This window comes from Bos indicus x Bos taurus, chromosome 13 (assembly GCF_003369695.1).
Source record: "Bos indicus x Bos taurus breed Angus x Brahman F1 hybrid chromosome 13, Bos_hybrid_MaternalHap_v2.0, whole genome shotgun sequence".
Taxonomy (NCBI): Eukaryota; Metazoa; Chordata; class Mammalia; order Artiodactyla; family Bovidae; genus Bos; species Bos indicus x Bos taurus.
In genome coordinates this window covers 80,304,594-80,332,577 of record NC_040088.1, presented here as the reverse complement: position 1 = coordinate 80,332,577, position 27,984 = coordinate 80,304,594, and the positions used below count along the sequence as shown (strand labels likewise).

The 27,984-nt window shown below is 39.7% G+C and overlaps 1 protein-coding gene across 2 annotated transcripts; it reads left to right on the top strand.

The window, feature by feature from the left end:
- On the top strand, positions 1–27,811 carry ANKEF1 (ankyrin repeat and EF-hand domain containing 1). Of its 2 annotated transcripts, XM_027560313.1 has the most exons (10): positions 4–538; positions 5,193–5,583; positions 9,698–9,897; positions 10,647–10,796; positions 12,362–12,485; positions 18,691–19,513; positions 22,479–22,705; positions 23,868–24,031; positions 26,319–26,456; positions 27,495–27,811. In XM_027560313.1, exons 2-10 carry the CDS (start codon positions 5,238–5,240, stop codon positions 27,651–27,653), a joined length of 2,331 nt encoding a protein of 776 aa, XP_027416114.1. In that variant the 5' UTR covers positions 4–538; positions 5,193–5,237; the 3' UTR covers positions 27,654–27,811. The 2 variants fall into 2 exon arrangements, with proteins under 2 accessions (XP_027416115.1, XP_027416114.1); XM_027560314.1 differs by lacking the exon at positions 10,647–10,796 and having other exon boundaries at positions 1–538.
- Positions 27,812–27,984: the final 173 nt, after the last annotated feature.

The window sequence follows — 27,984 nt, the reverse complement described above, 5'->3', positions numbered from 1 at the left end:
ACAGCAGGAGGTGGGAGAAGAGGCTGAGGAAGGGAGGCCTCCTGGAGACGGCAGCAAGGGCCGCAGGGCCCCCGCCATCCGCTCTGTGAGCGCTGACACCTCCTCGCATCCTTGTCGGGGCCCCAGTTCAGGACCAGGCCACCCCGTGGGCGGGGCGGCGGGCGGTGGGCGGAGACGAGCCCCGGCCGCCCCGCCCCGCGCACCTGGCCGGTTGCCGTGGCAGCAGGCCTCTCTCGCTCGGCCGGACCTCACAATCGGCCGGGGCCGCTGGCCCCTCCCCCGCCCCCTGCGGAGACCGGGCCGCGCGCTCGCCCTCGGCGGGTCCAGAGCCCAAGGACACACACACTCGCTTCCCCCGCTGGCCCGCGAGCCTGCTAGACTGCTCTACCCAAAGGGACACCATTCACGACTGGCCGCCCAAGCCGGGCTGGGGGAGCCCAGGGTCGCGTCTGGGACCCGCGCCAAAACCCGCCCCCTCGAGAGGAGGCGCGTCGGAGCGATGACATCTTTGGCTCCTGATCCTCGAGGCGACTAAGAGGTGAGCTCGGCACCTTCGTCCCTGTCACCTGGACTTTCTTTTGAAATTACATCATACCCTCCCTCCCTTCTAGATTGTTCTGAGACTTAAAATTGTAGGGGACAGTAAAGAACACCCGAAATGTAAACCTTGGCTTATGGATGAGCTGAAACCCACAGATGTTTGATTTATTCATGGCCAGCCTGTGTGGAGAGACTTGGCTAAATTCTTTACAAAGCTGACCTCATTTCTGCTTCACACAGTCCGTGAAGTGTGCAGTATTCTTATCCCCATTTCACAGATGAAGAGACCAAGGCACAAACTAGGTAGGTGACTTGTCAAGGTTTATTCAACTCCTTTGTGTAGATAATGTTGCAGAGGAGGAGGAAACACAAGGTGGGGGCGGGGGAGCAACAGATCTGGTTTCCCATCGTACACCCTTTTCACTGTACCTCTCCTCTTTGTAACCAATCACTCTTGCCTCATAGGCTCCTTTGAGAAGTTCGTGAGCTCTGTGGATCTCTCCCTACAAGGGAAAAATTTACCTGGACACACACACCCTGTAGATTTCCATATGATTTCAGAATATCCAGACTCCAAACATGAACTCCAATTTGAGGAATTCCATTATTCCCACTTCCTTTTGAGATTGTCCACAGGGATGTTTAGATAGGGGTTTGCCAAGATGCTCCAGGGCCACACAGACGTACTGAGATGTGTGTGTATGTTGTGACCCTCCTGAGGATCAGAGATGCTATACAATCTACGAGCAACCCAGGACTAAGAGGGCAGGATTTCTATTTCCCCCAAGGGGGTCAGTCTTATCGGTTGGTAGCAAAGAGCACTACACAAGGCCTTTGCTCTCTCCTCAGCATCTCCAAGGTTTCGCCAAGAGATGCAAGCCATAAAACTGACCTATGGGCTGCTTAAGTCATCCTTGTATCTTAATTGGACAAGGCCATATGCTGCTAGTTATTTGTAGGGGCATTGCACTCAGAGACAACCCTGAAGCATGTCTCTATCCTCACAAATGAGGTTGCATCAACTCAGTGTAAGCAATAAGCTTTAGAGGAGCATCTTATCCTATTCTGTATGTGATGTATGTATGAGGTAAGACAACCGTGCACCTAACCAGAAAAGGCTAATAATAATGCAACAAGCCATAAATGCCAGCGAAAATAAATGTCACCAAGCCAAGCAACAAAGGCCAAGAGGATGAGTTCTCAAGCAGCTTGGGACTTAATGGGAGCCTATTTATACACATGGTGCTAACAAACTGCCTCATCAATTCCTAGTCCATCACACATTATAAACAGATTAGAAGGGAACAGAGGGGCTACAGCAAGCAGAACATTAAAGCCACATGCCATGTGATAGCTGATGTTTTCCACAGCAAAAGAGGAAGCACAAAGTATAAACAGCAGGAAGAAGAGGAGGAAGAAAGGAAGGGTCCCAGCACAAATCTGACTGTGGTGGTCACTTATTGGAACACCTTCCTCCTTGCCCTCACCCAGTCGTGGACTGACTGCAACTGCCAAAAACCTCATCATTTCCATGCACCAGACTCAGATCTCTGCCTGAATAAGGTTTCCCATCCCCTTGTGAAGTCTAATTCAGCATGTTCAAAGGCTAGCCGTCTATACTCCGTAACCAATCTGGATCCCATCCTGAGTACTCCATCTCAGAGGCAGGTTGCTCAAACCAGAAACTTAGGCGTTTTCTTTGTTTCTTCCACTCAAGTTTTTAACCTTCAGTCATCATTCATTGAGCAAATATTTATTGGCTGCCTCATAGAAGTCAGGTTCTGGGTGATGGAGAGACAATGATAATCAAAATATAAAGCTTCTATGCCATGAATACTGGCTACTAGTGGGAGAGACAAACAGCACATAAATGGAATATATCTCTATTTTCAGGTCTCTAGATGTTATATATAGAAATGTTTTACTTAATATTGTGAAGAAAATAAACCAAAAGGATGATGTAACATTGTGGCTGCAATTTGAGTGGTGAGAATGCCAGCCAACAGAAATTCTGAGCAAAGAACACTGTAGGCAGAGGGAACAAGAGGTTCCAGGGGCAGGAAGTGAAGTGAAGTAGAAGTCCCTCAGTCATGTCTGACTCTTTGCAACCCCACAGACTGCAGCTCACCAGGCTTCCCTGTCCTTCACTACCTCCCAGAGTTTGTTTAAACTCATGTCCATTGAGTTGGTGATGCCATCCAATCATCTCATCCTCTGTCATCCCCTACTCCACCTGCCTTCTGTCTTTGCCAGCATTAGGGTCTTGTCCACTGAGTTGGCTCTTCACATCAGGTGGTCAGAGTATTGGAGCTTCAGCTTCAGCATCAGTTCTCTCAATGAATATTCAGAGTTGATTTTCTTTAGGATTGACTGGTTTGATCTCCTTGCTGTCCAAGGGATTCTCAAGAGTCTTCTTCAATACCCTAGTTTGAAAGCATCAGTTCTTCAGTGCTCAGCCTTATTTATGGTCCAACTCTCATATCCATACATGACTACTGGAAAAACCATAGCTTTGACTGTATAGACCTTTGGTGGCAAAGTAAAAATGTCTCTTCTTTATAATATGCTGTCTAGGTTGGTCATAGCTTTTCTTCCAAGGAGCAAGAGTTTTTTAATTTCATACCTAACAATTGCACTCATTTCACAGGCTTGGTAAAGTCATGTTCAGAGTCCTCTAAACTAGGCTTCAACCACACGTGAACCAAGAAATTTCAGATGTACAAGCTGGATTTAGAAAAGGCAGAGGAACCAGAGATCAAATTGCCAACATCCAATGGATCGTAGATAAAGCAAGAGAATTAAAGAAAAACATCTACTTCTGCTTCGTTGACTACATTAAAGCCTTTGACTGTGTGGATCACAACTGGAAAATTCTGAAAGAGATGGAAATACCAGACCACCTTACCTCCTTCCTGCAAAACCTGTTTGCAGGTCAAGAAGCAACAGTTAGAATGGGACATGGAATGACAGACTGGTTCAAAATGGGGAAAGGAGTACATATTGTCGCCCTGCTTATTTAACTTATATGCAAAGTATATCATATGAAATACTGGGCTGGATGAAGCACAAGCTGGAATCAAGATTGCAGGGGAAAATATCAATAAATTCAGATATGCAGATGACATCACCATTATGGCAGAAAGTGAAGAGGAACTAAAGAATCTCTTGATGAAGGTGAAAGAGGTGAGTGAAGAACCTGGCTTAAAACGCAACATTAAAAAAACTAAGATCATGGTATCTGGTCCCATCACTTCATGGCAAATAGATGGGGAAACAATGGAAACAGTGACGGATTTTATTTTCTTGAGTTCCAAAATCACTGCAGATGGTGACTGCAGCCGTGAAATTATGATGCTTGCTCCTCGGAAGAAAAGCTATAACACACCTACATGGTGTATTAAAAAGCAGAGACATTACTTTGCCAACAAGGTCCGTCTAGTCAAAGCTATGGATTTTCCAGTAGTCATGTATGGATGTGAGAGTTGGACCGTGAAGAAAGCTGAGCACCAAAGAATTGATGCTTTTGAACTATGGTGTTGGAGAAGACTCTTGCAAGTCCCTTGGACTGCAAGGAGATCCAACAAGTCCATCCTAATTGTTCTTGCCTGGAGAATCCCATGGACGGGGGAGCCTGGTGGGCTGCCGTCTATGGGGTCACACAGAGTCAGACACGATTGAAGTGACTCAGCAGCAGCAAAGGAAATCAGTCCTGAATATTCATTGGAAGGACTGATGCTGAAACTGAAGCTCCAGTACTTTAGCACCTGATGTGAAGAATCAACTCATTGGAAAAGATCCTGATGCTGGGAAAGATAGAAGACAGGTGGAGAAGGCGATGACAGAGGACGAGTTGGTTGGATGGCATCACCGACTCAATGGATATGAGTTTGAGCAAGCTCTAGGAGATGGTGAAGGATTGGGAAGTCTGGCGTGCTACAGTCTGTGGGGTCGCAAAGATTCGGACACAAGCAACAGAACAACAACAACGTGGTCTACTACTTGACCCAAAATAACGTGTTTGGGAACTGAATAAGCAATAAGAGATAAAATTATGCATTAGAAGGCTCATTGCAACTTAGTGGGATTATTTATGAAAATTTACAGTTGTGTCTCAATCATTTACCTGCCTCATTCCCACATAAGATAAAATAGGAATCATCCGTCACATCTTTGGTATTTCCCAGAGCTCAAGAGATTCCTGTTTATAATGAGCAGCTCACATTTCTACACAATCTTTACAGCATTTTTAAAGTGCTGAAATCTGTGTGTTCTCTACACTGTGAGAGATGTGCTGATACAGAGCATTGTAGTGCGAAGCTTGGCAGTTTAGTTGACCTCACCTTCTTCATGGGTAAACGGTAAGGCTGTATCAAAGAGGGATGATTAAATGAGATAATAAGAAAACTGCATACCCAGTTTACTTTATGATGGAAGATTTGTTTTGAAATATTTTAACATTATGCTAGCTGAGTATTTTTGTGCTTATGTGTAATTTCTGCTTTCATGAAATTAGTTACAATAAATTATGGTAATAATGTTTCATAGGAAACAGCATCTCTTCTTAGGGAAGCCTTAGAATACTGTTTAGTCAAAATCAAGATGAAAAAAGTAACTCTGAGTTCTATGTTTTGCTTTGATTTTTGCTGCTATAGTTTTTGGTTTGGCCCACAAAGGCATTTGCAAGAAGCTGGTCAGATATGGCTTTAGCAGATAAGAGACTTGAGAACCTGCAGATCTACAAAGTTCTTCAGTGTGTTCGGAACAAAGACAAGAAGCAGATAGAGAAGTTGACCAGGCTCGGATATCCTGAACTCATCAATTTCACAGACCCAGTCAATGGAAACAGTGCTCTGCACTTAGCCTCAGTTTCCAATGACATCGACATGGTCAGCTTTCTCCTGAGCCTTGGTGCTCACCCTGATGTGCAAGACAAAATGGGCTGTACTCCGACTATGAGGGCTGCAGAACTGGGCCACGAATTGTCCATGGAAATATTAGCCAAAGCAAAAGCCGATATGACTGTTGTTGATAATGAAGGAAAAGGTAAAAACTCTTAGCATTCTATCTAGTAAATGCAATTCGATTTGCATTTTTTCTTAACTTTAGAAGTCAATATAATGCATTGTTTGCTTTCAGACTTTAGAAGGGAGTTACTCATGGCATGTAGTATTGAGAGGCTAGATTCTCACTCTCATATCTTCCCATAATTTGAAAAGTGTAGATGTTTCTTAGGAAAACCAGTTCTGAGAACTTTCTCATTGAGAAAAAATATTAGAATTAATCTTTTTGTTTTTAATGTGGAGAACTTTCAACATGACACACTGATATTTCCATAATCATAATCACTTATTGTAAAATATAAAATTCATTTAGAATTTGACATGTTAGAACCTCAAGTAATACTTGAGCTAGGGTTTTGCTCTCAAGAGCAGTCTATGTAGAAAGTAGTTGCATGTGAGAACTTGAGGAACTAAGGTGGATTCTGACATAAGCTCCAAACTTTCTATCAGTTGTTTTAAAACTATATTTGGAAATATGACTTAATCATAGAAATATGACATGTCTGTGATTATTCAGGCGAGCCAGCACTGTCTCACTCTTTCCCTCCCAAACCCCGTCTTAAGACCACGATCTGGAAGCTTCTTATCCAAACAACTCAAGGTTCTGCATCATCTTTCATGATGCAGCCTCATGAAAATTACTAAGAAAATTACCACCAGGCTTAACATAAACTGGTAGATTTAATCAGTTGTTCCAAAGAATTTCTTCAAGTACAAAGCCATTAACATCAGTCCCACATTAGAAAATGAATCCTATTTTATACCATTAATTAATGTTTTCTGACAGGAACAGAATCTGCTTTCATAACTCTCTGTGGACATGGTATTTGATAAGTGACTTGCTTATAACAAGAGAAGAGGACAAAGAAAAGGAACAACTATTCAATTATTCAATGCACTCATGAGTCAAATGTATTTTTTAATGTTTTCATTCTAAAAAAACCCAGAAGCCTTTCAAAGCCCTATACAACAGTGGTCCCCAATATTTTTGGCACGAGGGACTGGTTTTGTGGAAGACCATTTTTCTGTGGACTGGGGAGGTGGGGGAACGGAGCAAGTGATGCTGTCATAGTATAAAACAAATGGCAGTTCTATGGAGCATCTAGATAAATGTAAACTGGATAAACTCTACCATTAAAATAAAAATACATGAAGATTGAAAAATGAGAGTTACTCAAACAATTAAAAATAGAAAGATGGTCAGGGACATGTTGAAAATGCAAAATCAAAGACAGAGAAGTCATAACAGGCAAAAGTGAACCAAAACAACAATGACAACAGCAAAACCTGGACTTGCTGCATTGTCGTTGTGTCAGTTCACTCTTGCCTGCTATGGCTTCTCTGTCTTTGATTTTCAACATATCCTTGACCATCTTTCTGTTTTTAACTGTTTGAGTAACTATTTCAGATGCGTGTTTATATGAAATATATTTCAGTTTTGATTTTCACATAAATTGTATTTTTATTTTAATGGTAGTTCAGTTCAGTTCAGTCGCTCAGTCATGTACGACTCTTTGCGAGCCCATGAATCGCAGCACGCCAGGCCTCCCTGTCCATCACCAACTCCCGGAGTTCACCCAAACTCACGTCCATCGAGTCGGTGATGCCATCCAGCCATCTCATCCTCTGTCGTCCCCTTCTCCTCCTGCCCCCAATCCCTCCCAGCATCAGAGTCTTTTCCAATGAGTCAACTCTTCGCATGAGGTGGCCAAAGTACTGGAGTTTCAGCTTTAGCATCATTCCTTCCAAATGCTCTGTAGAACTGTCATTTATTTTATTCTATAAAAGCATAATATATTTAATTTATATAAATACAGATAAATACATGCAAAAATAATTTTCTCTATGGTCCATATGATCTTTGTTTTGTTATATGTGTGTATATCTTCCTTCTCATATTTTCTAAAATTAATGGTCTGTTTCTAGTTCTTTTAATGGCTAACTTGACAGCTTTACATGTACATAAACCTCTGTTTATCAAATCAGCATGCTAAACAGTGTTCATTGATATTTTTCTATGAAAGATGAGATTGGTACAAGAATTCTTCCCGCCACCTCCTTTCCAGTATCTAATTTTAGTAAATTATAATCATTTTAGTTCTTTCAATGATTCTTTTCATACCTTTTGTCTGTTTTTAATAATATCTCAAAACTCCTGCAATAAAAGATAAAGAAAATTGAATGCTTAAACTCTCTTCTTTCCTCTCTTCCCTACAAGTTTTGTTAAATTTCCCTATTATTTCTTTTTTTTTAATTTTATTATTATTATTATTTTTACTTTACAATATTGTATTGGTTTTGCCATACATCAACATGCATCCGCCACAGCTGTACACGTGTTCCCATCCTGAACCCCCCTCCCACCTCCCTCATTGTGAACTACAATTTTATTTTCTGTATCTAGAATTCCCAAAGTGATTGAGCTTTGATTCAATGATTGAAGGGATTCAGCATCTATCATGGGTCTTTTAGTCATATATTCCTTGTTGATCTCCTGTTAGACTCATTTTTGTCATTGAGTAGTTTAGCTCACTCCTTTGGGCTTATATACTTTGATTTCTTGCATCTTTAAGTTTATATGTTCATCTCTTTTCTATATAAACAATTGCTTGACTGAGTGTTAAAAATTCCCTGTTTTCTTTCCCGAGTGACATTGTAAAACTCCTTTGCTTATTTTCTAGCACTGAATGTTGCTGTGCCAAAGTCTTGCAGCCAAACTTGACATTTTCTCTCTAGAGAGGGCTTGAATTTTTAACTGGCTGCTTACAGGACACTTTGTTTATCTAGTTTTGTCTAGGCACGTATTATGTATTGTTCCTAATCAGTTTTTCCTGAGATCCAGTATATTGCTGCTAGATCTAGGTTTTTGCTTCAAGAGGGTTTTCTTTTATTATATCTTTCCATTTTTCTGTCCCATTTAGTCTTTTATTGAACACCAATTACATACATGTTAAGTATTATTTGCCTTTCTAGACCATTTAAACTCTTGGATCTTTTTCAAGTTCTTTCAACGTTTTCCTCTGTGTCCCTGACTATGGTTTTGGCAGTGTCTGCTCTCCTTTCTCCTGCTTCCATGTGACTTTCATTTCTTTAGTGGTTTTATTTTTCTCTACCATTTCTTTTATAATATATACTTGCTCAAATTCACCTTTTCCTTCTATTTATCTTTTTGGTTTGGTCTACCTTTACATTTTTGTTTCAGAAAAAGTTATATTTAAATTTTTGTTATCAGTAATGGATCAGTCAATGATTTTCATGTGGTATAGTTGTTTGATAATATAATTTTTGCCTAGTGTTTGTCAGCTTCCTTTCCTTTTCTTTCAGTAACTTTTTTCATAGGTCGTATGCTGGTTTTTTGTTGGTTACTGTTCCTATTGGAATGAAGTCTGTTTTTAGAGTTGAAGTCATTACAAAGTCAGTTTGGAGTTTGTCTGCTGTTTACTTGGGTTTCTTAAGAAAACTCTGACCGGGGTTTATAAACAGTACTCCTGGTCTGTAGTACATTTTTGACATGGATTATGTTGAGGGTCTGTATGTCACGGATACCAGATACGAGGAGTTAGCATTTTTCTCTTTGCAGTGAACAAATTGCCATCTACATTTTCTTCTCACTGCAACTGCACAGGCAGCCTGCTCCCTGTAAACGTGGCTAGTGTACACAATTCATCATTCAGTACTACCTCCCTTACCACTCTGCAGTTTCAAAGGGGGTCCAGGGATCCACCAGTAACCCTCGGGCACACACACTCCTGCATATTCTAAGGAGGATGCTGGTGTATAGATTGTAGGATGCCAAATATCCAAGGTCAACAGGGGCTCACATTCCAGCACTCAGATTCTTCTCAAACAAGATCCTGTCACATTTTGGTTATGACTGTTTTCTAGCTCTTATCAGAGGTTGGGGTTCCTTTTTGGTTTCTCTGTCTTGGTGTTTCAGTTTATTTCAGACAGAAAACCAAGGCATAAATGCCTTTGCTCTATCTCACCTTCAACTAGCTAATTATGAATTTTAAAATTATTCTTTGTTCCTTCCTATCTGCTTCAAATGTAGAGAGACTACTAGTTAACTGTTCTTTGGGGATTCTATTTTTCTGCAGGTATTTTGTTTTACTGCATTTTACCTACTAAACGGCATTATCGGTGTGCACTGATTGCCTTGGAACATGGTGCGGATGTCAACAATTGTACCTGTGAAGGAAAGCCAATATTCCTTAGAGCTTGTGAAGAAGCACATGATGTTAAGGATGTGTGCCTGACGTTTTTGGAAAAAGGAGCCAATCCAAATGCTATCAACACAGTAAGACTATTTCTCTGATTATAAATATTCCTTTTTTTCAATTACAGAATCCTGTTATTGTATTTTTTCACTTGAATGTGGTAAAATTATCGTGTTAGCTTACAGACTTTTCATTTCTGTTCAAAATGCTTTAAAATCATAGACTTTCCTTATCTTTATATGGCATGGCCATGATTCTATGGCCTGTTTTCCTAATTATGTTTGAAAAATTGGTATTTATTATGTACAATATTAAAAGATCATTACAGGAAATAGAAAAGATATTCCTGATGCCTAATAAAAATTTATCATCTGAAGAAAATAGGTAGCTCTGCTGTTTCCCTTAATTATTTTGCTCCCTCTCCTCACTTGGCTAATTTTATTGAGTTTTCTTTTAATTGTCATTTCCCAACAATAAAAATAGATTGTCTTCTCATTAGAAAACACCTGTAGCCTAATTTTAGCGTATGTTTTACCCTCTTTTCTCCCTTTTTGCTCTACTTTCTTGGCAAGAAACTGCACTTTTTAGCATGATGTTCTCATAGGAAAATCTGGTGTGACCTTGACTCTGATTATAGAATTCCACATTTTGTACATTGACCCATTTTACTGACTTCATGTTTCCTGTTTGTTACATGAAACCAATAAAACTGTACAAAACTGAAAATGTCAGTGTGACTCTAAGGCCAAATGGATTTAGACCATGTCTATACTGAATGTGTCATGTAGTATAACAGGGATAAACAGCATCTGGTCTGTTTCGTGTCCAGTCCACAGGTCGCACGGCTTTAATGGAAGCATCAAGAGAGGGAGTGACAGAACTAGTTCGAGGGATATTGGAAAGAGGAGGGGACGTGAATGCATTTGACAATGACAGACATCATGCTGCACATTTTGCCGCCAAAGGAGGCTTTTTTGATGTAATAATCTACTATATTCTTTAAAATTTGTTGCTAAAAATATTCTCCTTTTCCTCAGCATCTTAAAATATAGTGTAAGTTACACTGATAAGATTTTTTTCTGCATTTTGATTTTCCAAAATAATTCCAGAATTGTATTTCATACCAGATATTATCCTTCAAGGCTTATTTTAGCTCTTTATTCAGTTTGATCTGTTTGCTAATTTACTCTTAATATTACTAATAATGTTTTTCTATATTCTTTTTTTTGTTTTGTTTTGTTTTTCTATATTCTTAACTGGGCTTCCCTAGTGGCTCAGACCCTAAAGAATCTGCCTGCAATGTGGGAGACCTGGGTTTGAGCCCTGGGTCAGGAAGATCCCCTGTAGAAGGAAATGGCAACCTATTCTAATATTCTTGCCTAGAGAATTCCATGGACAGAGGAGCCTGGCAGGCTACAGCCCATGGGGTTGCAAAGAGTCAGACACAACTGAGGGACTAACACTTTCACTTTTTTCTTTCAGTTATAACAACTGAAAAGTTTTGCCACATACTACTACTCTGTTTTATGACTCCATTACATATGAGAATTTTTACAATACAGTATGATCTAATTTGGGGGAGAACAAGGCCTAATCTCATCTCTTTGATGTTCAAGTACATCTAATGACTCACCTAAGTTTTTAACTGTTAAGTATTCTGATTATCTGGATATATCAACAAAAGATATCTCATACATATAGTGATACTGCAGAAACAAACTAGAAGTCAATGCTATCCTATTTTTAAAAATTCTGAATTATATCTAAAATTTCTTTTCTGAGTTCTAACATTATCTTTACTTTTGTCACTGGGTCTCTTACCTGCAATAAAAGTATAAATGACAGTAGAAATCACATCTGTCTGGTAAAGAATTTGCTCCCCTGATTTGCCACAGTCTGCGTGTTCTTGCCTGGAGAATCCCAGGGACGGGGGAGCCTGGTGGGCTGCCGTCTATGGGGTCGCACAGAGTCGGACACGTCTGAAGAGACTTAGCAGCAGCAGCAGCAGCAGATGCATTCTAAAGTTGCCTAAATTTACCAAAATGGTAGTGCCCAGCTGAGTATAGAGTTTTCTATACTCCAGATAGATGGTCCCCAACCTTTTGGGCACCAGGGACCGCTTTCATGGAAGACAGATTTTCCACGGACTTGTGGGAGGAGCAGGGGGTGGCTGTGGTTTCAAGGTAATTCAAGCATTTTACATTTATTGTGCACTTTATTTCTATTATTGTTACATCAACTCCACCTCAGATCATCAGGCGTTAGATCCTGCAGGCTGAGGATCCCTGCCCTGAACTTCTGACAGTGATGGAAATGTTCTGCATCTGGCTGTACGATATGGTACAATTACAGTACCATATTTGGTTTTTGAGTCCTTAAACTATGGCTAGGGAAGTAAGGAACTGAATTTTTAAAATTTGTTTTCTATTTAATTCCTCTCAATTTAATTCAAGCTGACACTCTGGATAGCAGGTCTAGGCCTGAGTTTTCAGCCGGTAAACGTACATTCTTATTCCTCTACAATATCCACTATTTATTTTGCAGATATTGAAGCTTCTTTTTGCATACAACGGAGACATGGGGTTGATTGCAATGAATGGCAACACACCACTTCATTATGCTGCCATGGGTGGTTTCGCAGATTGCTGTAAATATATAGCTCAGCGAGGTAAATGGTCTCCCAATTTCATGTCTAAAGAACTTATGATTTTCCCACATTGTAGACAAGCAGAGAATTTCAGCATGTCAACATCAGTTGCTTATCTCACATATATATGTAGAAAGAAAATTACATTTTTTTCTTATTTACCGTCTGTTAAAACATAAATCTGACCTAGAAAGTAATACAAATCCATTTCTCAAGTATTTTTAGATTATTATTAAAAATCTAAAGAGAATTATTTATGAGTCAACCAATTACTCAGATGCTTATTTTTTAAAATGTAAATATCAATCTAAAATGGAAAAGCAAATGTCAGCCCACTCCAGTATTCTTGCCTGGAGAATAATCCCGTGGACAGAGTTGCCTGGTGGGCTACTGTCGATGGGGTCGCACAGAGTCGGACATGACTGAAGCGACTTAGCATGCATGCATGCATTGGAGAAGGAAATGGCAACCCACTCCAGTATTCTTGCATGGAGAATCCCAGGGACAGAGGAGCCTGGTGGGCTGCTGTCTGTGGGGTCGGACAGAGTTGGACACAACTGAAGCGACTTAGCAGCAGCAGCAGCATCAATCTAAAAAAGGACAAACACTAGAAACCATGTCTTTAGTCCAAATTCTTAATTATTTTATTTTTGAAAATATACTATCACGTCAAGTGCAAAGATAACATTTTGGGTAATTTTAAATTATGGGGGAAATATTTGTGGGAGAAGCATTAAATAAAATTTAAAAAGCATTAAATAAAATTAAAACTTTAATGGAACATTTGAAATATAATATTTCAAAGTAATATTTTGAATAAATATTTGAATAAATAAAGTAATATTTATTACTTTAGATTTTTCTGTATATTTTAAATAACTGTTAATTTGAGAATATAAACTATGTTATGTATGTTGTGTGTGCTCAGTTGCTCAGTCATGTCTGACTCTGAGACGCTATGGACTGTAGCCTGCCAGGCTCCTCTGTCCATGTGATACTGGAATAGATTGCCATTTCCTCTTTCAGGGGATCTCCCCAACTCAGGGATTGAACTCGGGTCTCCTGTGCCTCCTGCATTGCAGGCAGATTCTTTACCACTGAGCCACTGGGGCTTCCTTTATATTGCTGCTGCTAAGTCACTTCAGTCGTGTCCGACTCTATGACAGCAGCCACCAGGCTCCCCCATCCCTGGGATTTTCCAGGCAAGAACATTGGAGTGGGTTGCCATTTCCTTCTCCAATGCATGAAAGTGAAAAGTCAAAGTGAAGTCGCTCAGTCGTGTCGACTCTTAGTGACCCCATGGACTGCAACCTACCAGGCTCCTCCATCCATGGGATTTTCCAGGCCAAGTACTGGAGTGGGGTGCCATTGCCTTCTCCGTTCCTTTATATTATGCATAGCTTAATGTATTCCTTAAAAAGGGCTTCTCGTGTGGCTCAGTGGTAAAGAACCCACCTGTCAAGCAGGAGACACAGGTTCAATACCTGCACTGGGCAGATCCCCTGGAGAAGGAAATGGCAATCCACTCGAGCATTCTTGCTGGGAAAATACCTTGATGGCGGGCCACAGTCCATGGGGTAACAAAAGAGTCAGACATGACGCAACTAAACAGCAACAATTCCTTAAAATAGTAATATTTTTAAAAATTTTAAATAGCAATATTAGCCAATTAAGTTTAAATATTTTTACTAATTTTGTGTTAATTACATGCCTTAAGGAAATCAGTCTTGAATATTCATTGGAAGGACTGATGTTGAAGCTGAAACTCCAATACTTTGGTCACCTGATTAAAAGAACTGACTCATTTGAAAAGACCCTGATGCTGGAAAAGATTGAAGGCGGGAGGAGAAGGGTGTTGACAGAGAATGAGATGGTTGGAAGGCATCACCGACTCAATGGACATGAGTTTGAGTAACCTCCGGGAGTTGTTGATGGACAGGGAGGCCTGGCACGATGCAGTCCATGGGGTCACAAGAGTTGGACACGACTGAGCGACTGAACTGAACTGAATTAAACGGACATTCAAAGTTATTAACTCTTTGTTAGAGAGGGAACTGCATGCTGCTGAATGTTATGGTAGTGAGTTATTTTTTTCCAGTTTATGAGAAATAGAAACTTAAAGTTCAGCAGCTCTATAATAGAGCAGAAAAAGTACTTTCATTTTCCTGTCTTCTAAGCAGGCATAGAAATTTTGAAGTCACTAACATTATAAATAAGACTAACATGCCTGCATAACTAATGGTGTAGTAACTGATTCACTTTGATATTTTTTTTTACCTTATAACAAAGCTCACATTCTTTCCCCATCCCCCTAAAATAAAGAGATAATGGAAAATGTACCACATGCAATTTTTGCCCTCATCAACTGTCTCTGAAGAGACAGTTTTCAAATCTTGTTTCCAAATCTCTCACCCCCAGCAGATTATTCTGATACTTCATTTTTCACATTGTGTATTTCTAAAAACTAGAGATCTGCCCAGATTGAGACAAGCTTCTTCAACTTTAACATGCTGACTCTTTTCTTATTGGGACAAACATCCCTCAATATATGCTGCTGCTGCTAAGTCACCTCAGTCGTGTCTGACTCTGTACAACCCCATAGACAGCAGCCCACCAGGCTCCCCCGTCCCTGGGATTCTCCAGGCAAGAACACTGGAGTGGGTTGCCATTTCCTTCTCCAATGCATGAAAGTGAAAAGTGAAAGTGAAGTTGCTCAGTCGTATCCGACTCTTAGCGACCCATGGACTGCAGCCTACCAGGCTCCTCTGTCCATGGGATTCTCCAGGCAAGAGTACTGGAGTGGAGTGCCATTGCCTTCTCCGTCCCTCAATATATAGTCTACCATTTATGTCCTCCTGGGATAAAGTCAGAGAAAGCAAATTGAGATGTACAGGGCCAAAGATTGCCAAAGGCCTTGCCTGGTGATGCAGAAAAGACTGATCCTCCTGGCAGACTCATAAGACTAGACTGTTTCTGAAACGAATGTCTGAAAATGTTTTGAGTTCCCTAGCATCTTTGGAAGTACAACTGCTTCACCAGGGCTATATGGGTGGCCTAGTTCCACAGGGGAGTGCTATCAGTTATACTTCCACCTTTAGAATCTTGATCTAAGGCAGTCAGAGCACCTGGAAACCGTTAGCCACGAAATGCTCATTTCTGAGTAAACTCCCTGGGTGTAGCCTCTTCTATCCTTAAATATGAAGGCTGGATTCTTCTCCCACTACTTCCTACTACTACTTCCTCAATACTCTCCACTTTTGTTCCTGATCTTGTCCCTGGAGTAATTTACATCTCCCTATAGGCAGTGTGAGGCCATGTCCAGGGGAGTGGTGGGGAGTTTAGATTAGCTCTCTTCAAGACCCCATGGAGGGATCTCCTCATGGGGCTTTTGACAGCAGTCAGCCGAAAGTCACGTATCTCAGCGACAGAGGAGTGTAAATCACAGAGGGCATGAATGGATCTGTATTTACTAACGATAAAAAAGAAGACAAAATCAAAAGTATGGGAAAATGCCTTCATATCTTTAAGCTGGGATGTGGGAGTCTTTATTCCACACAGAATTGCTAACTGGGAGGAAACTAGGAGCAGAAGGTGGCAAGATAAAGCAGTTTTAAAACCCTTTGATCCTTGGTGCTGGGGTGAGTACACGAGTGAACTGGGAGATGGCAGATAAACCTCCAGACATCCCGAGCAAGTGAAAAAGCTAAGTAAAAGTAGCATACTCAAGATGACTATGGAATTACACTATTGAGTTTTTATACTGTGGAGACAAGGCTCAGGTCCTTTTCCCAATAAGTCACACTATTCTTCAAACTGTCCAATATAAAAATTATAGAATTTTTTTTGTCCCAAGTAATCTTTTTGAGTTTTCCTATCACTAGTAAATATACCAGCCTTCATATAAAATTTTAATTTTTGACAATGCCAGAAGTATTAATGCTGAAATCATTTTTCTTTTTGATAAGGAATAAAATTATAAAGTGTTAGAGGGGGATGTTATATTTTCACATGCAGCTGCCTTTACATTTTGGATGCTAGAGATACTGATTGCTAGACAATCTTTTTTGATTATGTGATATTGGCAGGGCAACAAAAGAGCCTCATAGATTCAAAACACTAGAACGAATATCTTCATAGTCTGACTTATAATGGGTTTTTAGTGTCTCAAGACACTTATTACAGACAACACAGCCTTCTTTATACCACTAAGTAGACTTCCTGATGCATTCAGAAAAGCTTATTTATTTGGAGAATGCTTACATATAATGTTGGTCTCATCATTTTAAGTCAGAGACTAAAAAAGGAAAATGAATTTTAATGCCTTATTGCACAACTCTTATACTGAAATTCTTTCAGATTTGATGAGCAGATTACTTTTACAGGCTGTTCATATGACCTTACTGCAAAACAGCAGGTCAATATAAATTACATGAATTTCATGGAAAATACAGATAAAACATAGTTTAAGATTTTACACAGATGGACAGTCATAATCGTTCAAAAGAAACAAGAGTCAGTTAGCATCTTAGATGCCTAAAGTCCTGCTTAAGCTGTTTGAATCCAGGTTCTTTCCAAATTTAAATACCATCTGTACTCTTTCCCACTTGGCATGAAGCCTCTTCAGCAAGTATTCTAATATGATATTTGTTTCAAATATCTACAGGGACTGATTTCTTAATCCATTGGGGATGGATACTATTCACTGGAAAAATATCTTCCTCAAAATTCACCAAACTGAAGCTCACAGAAAGAAAAAATTTATAGCTTAAGTTTTTGTGTTCACAATGTTGCTCAGTCGTGTCTGATTCTATATGACCCACAGAGTGCAGCACGCCAGGCTTCCCTGTCCTTCACCATCTCCCAGAGCTTACTCAAACTCATGTTCCTTGATTTGGTGATGCCATCCAACCATCTCATCCTCTGTCATCCCCTTCTCCTCCTGCCTTCAATCTTCCCCAGCATCAAGGTCTTTTCCAATGAGTCGGCTCTTTGCATCAGGTGGTCAAAGTATTGAGGCTTCAGCTTCATCAGTCCTTCTAATGCATATTCAAGGTTGGTTTTATTTAGGATTGACTGGTTTGATCTCCTTGTGGTCCAAGGGACTCTCAAGAGTCTTCTCCAACACCACAGTTCAAAAGCAGCAATTCTTCAGTGCTCAGCATTCTTTATGGTCCAACTCTCACATCCAGACATGACTACTGGAAAAACCATAGCTTTGACTAGACAGACTTTTCCAGCAAAGTAATGTTTCTGCTTTTTAATATGCTGTCTAGATTTGTCATAGCTTTTCTTCCAAGGAGCAAGCATCTTTTAATTTCATGGCTGCAATCACCTTCTGCAGTGATTTTGGAGCCCAAGAAAATAAAGTCTGTCACTGTTTCCATTGTTTCCCAATCTATTTGCCATGAAGTTATGGGACTGGATGCCATGATCTTAGTTTTTTGAATGTTGAGTTTTAAGCTAGCTTTTTCACTCTCCTCTTTCACCTTCATCAAGAGGCTCTTTAGATCCTCTTTGCTTTCTGCCATAAGGGTGGTATCATCTGCATATCTGAGGTTATTGATATTTCTCCCTGTAATCTTAATTCCAGCTTGTGCTTCATCTAACCTGACATTTTGCATGATGTACTCTGCATATAAGTTAATAATAATTATTTATTAAATTTTTTAAAAGTTTTAAATTTATATATGTGTTGAGTGTGTGTATGCTCAGTCCTGTCCAACTCTTGTGACCCCACAGACTACAGTCTACCAGGCTCCTCTGTCCATGGAATTTTCCAGGCAAGGACACTGGAATGGGTTGCCATTTCCTTCTCCAGGAGATCTTCCAGACCCAAGGATCCAGCCCAAGTCCCTTGCATCTCCTGCACTGGCAGGCAGATTCTTTACCACTGAGCCACAGGGAATCACTTTTATATTAGAGTACAGCCTATTAATAATGTTATCATAGTTTCAGATGTACTGCAAAGGGACTCAGCCATACATATAAATGTATTATCTATTTTCCCCCAAACTCCCCTCCAGCCAGGTTGCCACATAACCTTGAGCAGAGTAATCATAGATTAATTCTGTAATTATAATAACTGCTCACCTCTATATACAAATAATTTGGGGACCGACTTTTGACTATTTGCTGGAAATTTAAACAACAACAACAGATGCATGTCATTTGTGAACTCAGGCAGATGCCCCAGCACCATTTATAATCATGACGTTTCCTGTTTTAGGATGTGACCTAAAATGGAAGAATCTGGAGCATAAAACGCCCAGGAACTTGGCTAAGGAAGGCGGCTTCAAGGCAGCCAGCAAAGAAATACGGCGGGCGGAGCAAATCGCTAATAAACTGGCCAGGCCAGGGGTCAAAAATCCGAATCCGCACTTGTTCCTGAGACTTCACGATTGGTCAGTAGAACATGAGACTTTCCTTCGGGAAGCCTTCTCGTTTGTGGACAGGGGCGATGGGACAGTCACCAAGGAGGACTTTGTGCTGACCCTGGAGGAGAGGCAAGATTTTGTGAACTCAGAGCAGCTGGCTGCTATAGCGCAACTTCACGAAAAAGTCCGGGGTGGAGGGGTCAATATTAACGAGTTCTTTAAAGGGACCAGATATTTAAGTAAGTCTTATGTCTTGGGATCCTATGGGCCTAAGAAAAAGAAAAAAGGGATGGCCAAAAGAGCCAGAGTGGGCAAGTTTGTTTTCCCCCTCCCCATCTGTATCATCCCCGACCACGTGTTTCCACGCCGCAGTGATGGTGGGCCGCCCTATTACATGATCGAAACCTACAAGAATGTAACTGATTGCAACCGCTTTAACAGAGATCACCCCCCAGAACATCCCATTCAGGATGACTCTGCTTGGTATATTGATGATCCAGGGAAGGTCTTTTCAAACATTAATTTTATCACCAAGGCGGGAGACCTGGCTTCTCTGAAAAAGGCTTTTGAATCAGGAATACCTGTGGATATGAAGGATAATTACTACAAGACACCGCTAATGACTGCATGTGCCACTGGAAACATTGATGCAGTCAAGTTTCTTCTTGAAAAAGGGTATGTCTTTTGCTTGAGTGCGATTTAGATTTTTGGGAGCCTTCACATTTCAAGAAAGTGAAAGGAAGACTAAGAAACATTTAACTCTAGAATTTAAATAGTGGCAAGAAAGGGCTTCATTCCTGAAGTCTAGACCACAAATAGACTTTATACTGCGAACCAGGCTAATGGGAACATTAAGAGCATGTACCACAATGCCAAAGTGAAAGCTGAGAAGTTTTCACTCTAGGGGTGGAAGAAGCCTTATGATCCGGTATCCCCGGCCTCCCAAAACAATTTTAATTTGGTCTCAGAGCTTTACCTAGATGATGTGGAGTGCCTTTTATTTTATTTTAAATTAAAAATATTTACTGTGGTCAAAAATAGCATGTGATCTACCCTCTTAACAAATTTTAAGTGTACGGTGCAATATTGTCAACTATGATCACAATATTGTAGAGCAGATCTTTAGAATGTATTAATTTTACATGGAGTCATTTTTAAATCTGCTTTTTTGTTTTGTTTTGTTTTTGAGGGCATCCCAACAAATCAAATAATTTGATGGTGGCCATAAGACTAAGTGGGCTTCCCAGGTGGCTCTAGTGGAAAAGACCCGCCTGTCAGTACAGGAGACATAAGAGACTCAGTTGAATCCCTGGGTTGGGAAGATCCCCTGGAGGAGGGCATGGCAACTCACTCCAGTACTCTTGCTTGGAGAATCCCATGGACAGAGGAGCCTGGCAGGCAATGTCCATAGGGTTGCAAAGAGTCAGACATGACTGCAGCGACTTAGCATGTACATAACGACTAAATGAGTAGGCTTGTTTCATTCCCTTTTCCTTGGTTCATTTGTAAATATCTTTAAGATAACAAAGCATGACATTTTATTTAACTTTTTAATCAGAAGCAATTTCTCTGGTTTAAGTCCTTCTTTTTTACCATTCCTGAATAACCTGGTGTAACTTTCTAAACCTTTTTGTGCCTCAGTTTTCTCACTTTAATAATGGGGCTATAATGGAACTCAGCTCATAGAATTTCTTGAAGATTAAATGAGTTAAATATGTAAAGCACTTAGTAGCCCAGTAGTTGCAGACTTGACAAAAAGATATTGTTATTATTACTATAATGTTTAATGTCAAAGAAAGATTTAAATGTGTTTATTATCAAGTGGTAACATAAAGCAACTAATGATAATTTGAAGTTTTGGGCAGTGAATTTTAAATGGGACTGAAATTTTATTTTCTTTTTATAGTTTCTGAATGATAAATTGCTTTTAATGAAAGAATTAATTTTCTTTTTTTTGCTTTTTATTTTTTCATTTAATCTTTATTTTGTATTGGAACATAGTTGATTTACAGTGTTGTGCTAGTTTCAGATGTACAGAAAAGAAATTCAGTTATATACACACATGTATCATTCTTTTTCATATTCTTTTTCCATATAGATTATTACAGAATATTGAGTGGTGTTCCCTATGCTAAACAGTAGGTCCTTACTGATTATTTTATATATAGTAATATATATATATTAATCCCAAACTTCCAATTTATCCATTCTCCTTTGGCAACCAGAAGTTTGTTTTTGAAGTCTATGAGTCTATGAGGAGTACATCAAGGCTGTATATTGCCACCCTACTTATTTAACTTATATGCAGAGTACATCATGAGAAACGCTGGACTGGGAGAAGCACAAGCTGGAATCAAGATTGCCGGGAGAAATATCAATCACCTCAGATATGCAGATGACACCACCCTTATGGCAGAAAGTGAAGAAGAACTAAAGGGCCTCTTGATGAAAGTGAAAGAGGAGAGTGAAAAAGTTGGCTTAAAGCCCAACATTCAGAAAACAAAGATCATGGCATCTGGTCCCATCACTTCATGGGAAATAGATGGGGTAACAGTGGAAACAGTGGCTGACTTTATTTTTCTAGGCTCCAAAATCACTGCAGAAGGTGATTGCAGCCATGAAATTAAAAGATGCTTACTACTTGGAAGGAAAGTTATGACCAACCCAGACAGCATATTAAAAAGCAGAGACATTACTTTGCCAATAAAAGTCTGTCTAGTCAAGGCTATGGTTTTTCCAGCAGTCATATATGGATGTGAGAGTTGGACTATAAAGAAAGCTGAGCACTGAAGAATTGATGCTTTTGAACTATGGTATTGGAGAAGACTCTTGAGAGTTCATTGGACTGCAAGAAGATCCAACCAGTCCATCCTAAAGGAGATCACCCCTGGGTGTTCTTTGGAAGGACTGATGTTGAAGCTGAAACTGCAGTACTTTGGCCACATGATGCGAAGAGCTGACTCATTGGAAAAGACCCTGATGCTGGGAAAGACTGAGGGCAGGAGGAGAAGGGGACGACAGAGGATGAGATGGTTGGATGGCATCACCGACTCGATGGACATGGATTTGGGTGGACTCTGGGAGTTGGTGATTGACAGGGAGGCCTGGAGTGCTGCAGTTCATGGGGTCACAAAGAGTTAGACACAACTGAGTGACTGAAATGAACTGATGAGTCTGTTTATGTTTTGTAAATAAGTTCATTTGTACCATTTTTGATACAAAATTTTTGATAGATTTTATTGCTTAGAATTTTAACAATGATGGTGTATTTATAAATTCATAACATACAGAGGAAGTAGATACAAAATGAAATAATGTAGCTTTTCTATTTCCTGTCAACTTTGATCTTCACTGGATCCAGTTTTATAATTTTCCCCAATATTAACATCTAACAAAAATTGTAGCCCCTAGGATCCAAGCAGCTTCTAAACTAAACAAAATGTATATATACACAAAGAAAGTTGACTATCAGATGCAGAACACAGTTCAAGAAAAATTATGGCACAGAGTTTAGCTTGACCCAAATCTTTCTTGGTTTACAGTTGAACAACTTAATAAAGCTATGAAATCTTAGAATTTTTAGCCTCCAGTGCTTGAATCAACCCGTATTTTTAGCTTCTGTATCTATCTCATTTTACAGGGCTAATGTTAATGCAACAGATAATTTTCTGTGGACTCCACTCCATTTTGCATGCCATGCTGGCCAACAGGATATTGTTGAGCTTCTTGTTAAATCTGGAGCCGTGGTAGATGCCCTCTCAATCAACAACTCAACTCCCTTAAGTAGAGCCATTGAGAGCTGCAGACTGGATACTGTAAAATACCTACTTGACATCGGTGCTAAATTCCAGTTGGAGAATAGGAAAGGTATGAGTTTCACTATAGGTGATTAGGGCTAGAAAAGGAGGATTTATGTTAGATTCCCAAGCCTTCTAAATCTTTTCTTGCAGGACCACGTTTTCCCTTAAGTTACTGTTGCAAAAACTAACCTGAGTTAAATGTTATGGAACTTTATCTTATACTTAGTGCTTCTCAAATCACTAGTGTTAAAGAATCAGTTCTCTATGTTGGTAATTCATTATAGACTGAGACTTTTGTAAAACACAATGAAAAATGATTTACTAGAAAAATGAAGAGGAAAAAGAACCCTATGAAATACAAGCCCAAACTTTTAAAAATCTTTGGATTCAAATGACAAAAATTCTATAAAATTGCTATACAAATTTCTAAACATTTACTCTTTAATTCCTATACTTACTTCACTGTGAGCCCATACCATTAATATGTAGACTGACACCAGTATGCAAATCACATTTTGAGTCATCACAGTGTTTTAGCTGTCAATTTCTAATAATTGGCATAGTTTGAAGCCCTGTAGACTTTAGATTCCTTCTACAGCTAAACAGTAATTCCTGAAATACTCCTTCTAGGAAGTAAATGGGAAGCCTACTTTATGTCATAAATTTTCTTCATGAAAAAGTGAAGGTGTTTTGAGAGTGGGACTCATTGCTTCTTTTTAATCTGAAGGAGCTTTAATAACTTTGGCTGCTTCAGGCTGCCTCTGAGTCACAGGTAGTATTGTTAGGCCTGCCTGCGGATGTAACAGGGGTCATAATATCCAGCCATCTGCATAGAGTACTTGTGACTTCCAGCTTCCCCAGACTTTTTGAATATACCTCCTTCCTCAACAGGAAGGAGGAAAGCATAAAATTGTCACACATGAAGGAATGTGCACACTGTGGGAAGAGAACTAGCACTCAGATATTCAAAATGTAATCTACCATTCTTTCCTATCAAACATGCTCAAAATAATTAACAAGAAGAAATGGTCTTGCTGGTAAATGACACTTTAAATGATAAAATTTTTGAGCTGGGACCACTTTAGAGAATATCTGAACCAATCTGTGACTTTTATACGTATCACTGGCTTCAGTAATCACCCTTAGTACCACATACTTAGAGCTGATATTTTGCTACATTGTTTATTATTAATCTGTTTAATGAAACTCTAAATTTATGTTTTAAACAGGGCATAGTGCCATGGATGTTGCAAAAGCTTATGCTGACAGTAGAATAATTGGTTTGATTAAAGAAAAGCTGGATAACTTGCCCAAACCAGCAGAAAATCAAAAACCAAAAGGCAAGCCACAACCCAAAGCAAAGACTGAAGGCCCCGAGATTAAGAAGGAAGAGGTATGAAAAGCAGCTGACCCCTCATGAGTACCTGGTGCGGCTGCAGCACCATTTACTTATTGTTACAGTTCATGGGCAAATAATATGTAGTCCATATTTTCAGTACCAATAGTTCTAAAGAAATACCTAGCAAGAAATTTACTATTACTGAAAAGTCTAAAAAGTTGTCATGGCAAACAGAATCCACACAAAGAACAAGTTGGTTGAACCAAATACTGTTAGAATGTTGAAAAAAGAACTTATATTAGAAGTGTATACACTTAGACCTGAATTATACAGATTTGATGAGATGTCCCAAAAGGGAAGTGTAGGGTAACATTTATGAGAAAAGAAGTAAAGCATGATTTTCATTCATTTTGATTTTATAATCTTTCACTACCTACCTTACCACCCAACTCCCAAGGAATTTTTTTTTTAATTATGAACTCTAGGATATGTAAATTGGATAATCCTGAAAAATGACTCTAGAAAGCTTTAAAGATGCCAAATTGTTCCAGGTAATCTGGAGTGGTTTGGGTCCCTCTAAATTATCAGCAGAAGATTGTTGTTTATGGGGGTTTCCCAGACATCAAGAATTTGTCCTTAGCAGGAAGCTCTAAGTACATTTCTAGGCCGGAAGCTTCTTTTAGGGAAACAGATGGATCCCTCAAGATCTTTGGCGGACACAGGATAGGGTATGAAGTTCAGGAAGGAAAAGTTTTAACATTATCAAAAGGCAGAGGAACCAGAGATCAAATTGCCCACATCTGCTGGATCATGGAAAAAGCAAGAGAGTTCCAGAAAAACATCTATTTCTGCTTTATTGACTATGCCAAAGCCTTTGACTGTGTGGATCACAATAAACTGTGGAAAATTCTGAAAGAGATGGGAATACCAGACCTGATCTGCCTCTTGAGAAATCTGTATCCAGGTCAGGAAGCAACAGTTACAACTGGACATGGAACAACAGACTGGTTCCAAATAGGAAAAGGAGTACGTCAAGGCTGTATATTGTCACTCTGCTTATTTAACTTCTATGCAGAGTACATCATGAGAAACGCTGGACTGGAAGAAGCACAAGCTGAAATCAAGATTGCCGGGAGAAATATCAATAACCTCAGATATGCAGATGACACCACCCTTATGGCAGAAAGTGAAGAGGAACTAAAAAGCCTCTTGATGAAAGTGAAAGTGGAGAGTGAAAAAGTTGCCTTAAAGCTCAACATTCAGAAAATGAAGATCATGGCATCCAGTCCCATCACTTCATGGGAAATAGATGGGGACACAGTGGAAACAGTGTCAGACTTTACTTTTGGGGGCTCCAAAATCACTGCAGATTGTGACTGCAACCATGAAATTAAAAGACGCTTACTCCTTGGAAGGAAAGTTATGACCAACTTAGATAGCATATTCAAAAGCAGAGACATTACTTTGTCAACAAAGGTTCGTCTAGTCAAGGCTATGGTTTTTCCTGTGGTCATGTATGGATGTGAGAGTTGGACTGTGAAGAAGGCTGAGCACTGAAGAATTGATGCTTTTGAACAGTGGTCTTGGAGAAGTCTCTTGCGAGTTCCTTGGACTGCAAGGAGATCCAACCAGTCCATTCTGAAGGAGATCGGCCCTGGGATTTCTTTGGAAGGAATGATGCTAAAGCTGAAACTCCAGTACTTTGGCCACCTCATGCGAAGAGTTGACTCATTGGAAAAGACTCTGATGCTGGGAGGGATTGGGGGCAGGAGGAGAAGGGGACAACAGAGGATGAGATGGCTGAATGGCATCACTGACTCGATGGACGTGAGTCTGAGTGAACTCCGGGAGTTGGTGATGGACAGGGAGGCCTGGTGTGCTGCGATTCATGGGGTTGCAAAGAGTCGGACACGACTGAGCGACTGAACTGAACTGAACTGAGAGGTGATAGGAAGCAGACAGAGTTGAAGGGATGATCGGCAGACAGTAGAGAGTAACAAGCATGGAGGAAGAGAGGAAGGATAGCTAGAGGTGAAGGAAGATTGATCAGTTACAGCTCCTAACACATGCACCATTATCATTTTAGTAGGAATACATCCTTCTGATTAATAACGGCCACAGATCAAGGATGGATCTTGAAGACTTTTGTGATCTGTCACTAATACTAATTAAGTTAAACAAGGCAAAAGAGTTATCTCTCCCCACCCAAAGTTATAATAATATTCTATTTCATTTCAAATCATAATTTATATAGTAGCATTTTTTAAACTTCAGAGTATTAGAAAGTATACACAGGTTTTTGAAATTGATAGTTATTTTTGGGGTTTTTGCTCATTTCCAGGAAACACTTTCAGCAATATACACTGTACCAGCCATAGTGGAGGACAAGAAGATGCGTAAAGATAATGTAGTTTATCTTAATTCATTGATTACCAGTGGTTATACCAAGAAAGTGGATATCACATTTATCCCACAGAGGGTAAGTACTTTAGAAAGATTGTAACATGGTATAAACTCCTAATGCCTTTTTTCAAATACTTTTTATGCAGAGCACCCAAACAACTGTCCAAAGCTTATCTTTTGATAAGCTGTGTTTTTGATAAGTTGTTATTTGACGTTCTCCTTTTTCTAGATCCTGCTTACAACTAAGTAAGTCCAATTTGTATAGCTTCTGATATGTTGTCTTTTTATTTTCTGTATTGACTTCTTAATTTTCCTTGAATAGTTGAAGTTGTCTTTGGTCAGTGCCATTCCTTGTAGCCATGTAGTCACTGAATTTTATAGATATTTTCTCTGGGTACTTCTTAAAGTCCAACACTTCCTCTTTGTACACACTATCGCCATCTCACTTGGGAGTTTTATACTGATCAAGACTGGATCTATTAAATAGCTTCCTTAAACATCTACAAGTAAAGAGGTGAAGACATATTTGGAGAACAAGAGTGGTCTTGCTAATGCTCATCAAACCATGCTGAATAATAGACCACCAGCTCCTTTTGCCCCCTACTGTGAAAATAATTTTGACTTCCCCGCAAGATGTAAAGGCTGTCTATTAATTCCATTGCTTCCTGGTTTTGACCTCCTGAGAATGAACAGCAGCTGGCCTCAGGGCCATCAGAGAGGTAACTGAAGGGTATTTCAGTTGTTCAAATAGTCACCATCAGAAAGAGTGATGGCCATGTAACCACTAATGTCATGTAAGAGATAAAAGTTAAAATAGACTTAGAAGTAAATTTGTTGTTGTTGTTGTTCAGTCACTCAGTTGTGTCTCTTTGTGACCCCATGGACTGCAGCACGCCAGCCTTCCCTGTTTTTCACCATCTCCCAGAGCTTGCTCAAACTCATGTCCATTGAGTCAGTGATGCCATCCAACCACCTCATCCTCTGTCATCCCTTCTCCTCTTGCCAGAAGTAAATTGGATAGTTTTAAATTGACCAGATTGAAGGTTGTCTGGATATTGGCATGTTTATTGGCTGCCATGCTAACATTCACTCTGGATGTGGTTGTTTGTTTAAGATCTGGAGTCCTGAAGCCACGACAGCAGAGCTGATCAGAATGAGGGAACTGCACCGGGAGAGGTTGACATATGAGGTAGATTTTGATGACTTCATGATGCCCTTTCAGAAGCACATCACAGAGAGAGCACAAGCAGTGGAAGCTAGCTTCAAGATGTAAATCACAGCGGTTGCATCTCAGAATAAACAACATTTTGAGGCCCAGGGACCAAATGTTGGAGAAAGTAGATTCCCATCAAAGTCAAAGCAACTCACAAGTTAAGCATTGTAACAAAATATTTGTCTTTGCTTTAACAACTATAAATATTTTGAGCTGTCTAGAGAAGTCATGTGTTATTTTGTAATGAATTGCATGCCATTCTGGATAAATTCCTCAATCTTCCTCAAGAATATTTTACAACAATGGCATTTTTAGTTATAAACATAGTGTCATCATCAAAGAATTTACAAGATGCACATCATTATGTTAAAGATATCCTTTTAGTGGAACT

Bases quoted from the DNA above. Each gene is read 5' to 3' on its own strand.
- ANKEF1 (XM_027560313.1), top strand. From the start codon at position 5,238: ATGGCTTTAGCAGATAAGAGACTTGAGAACCTGCAGATCTACAAAGTT. The intron at 10,797-12,361 runs GTAATAATCTAC...TTTATTTTGCAG, and splicing joins CCAAAGGAGGCTTTTTTGAT to ATATTGAAGCTTCTTTTTGC. The intron at 26,457-27,494 runs GTAAGTACTTTA...TGTTTGTTTAAG, and splicing joins TCACATTTATCCCACAGAGG to ATCTGGAGTCCTGAAGCCAC.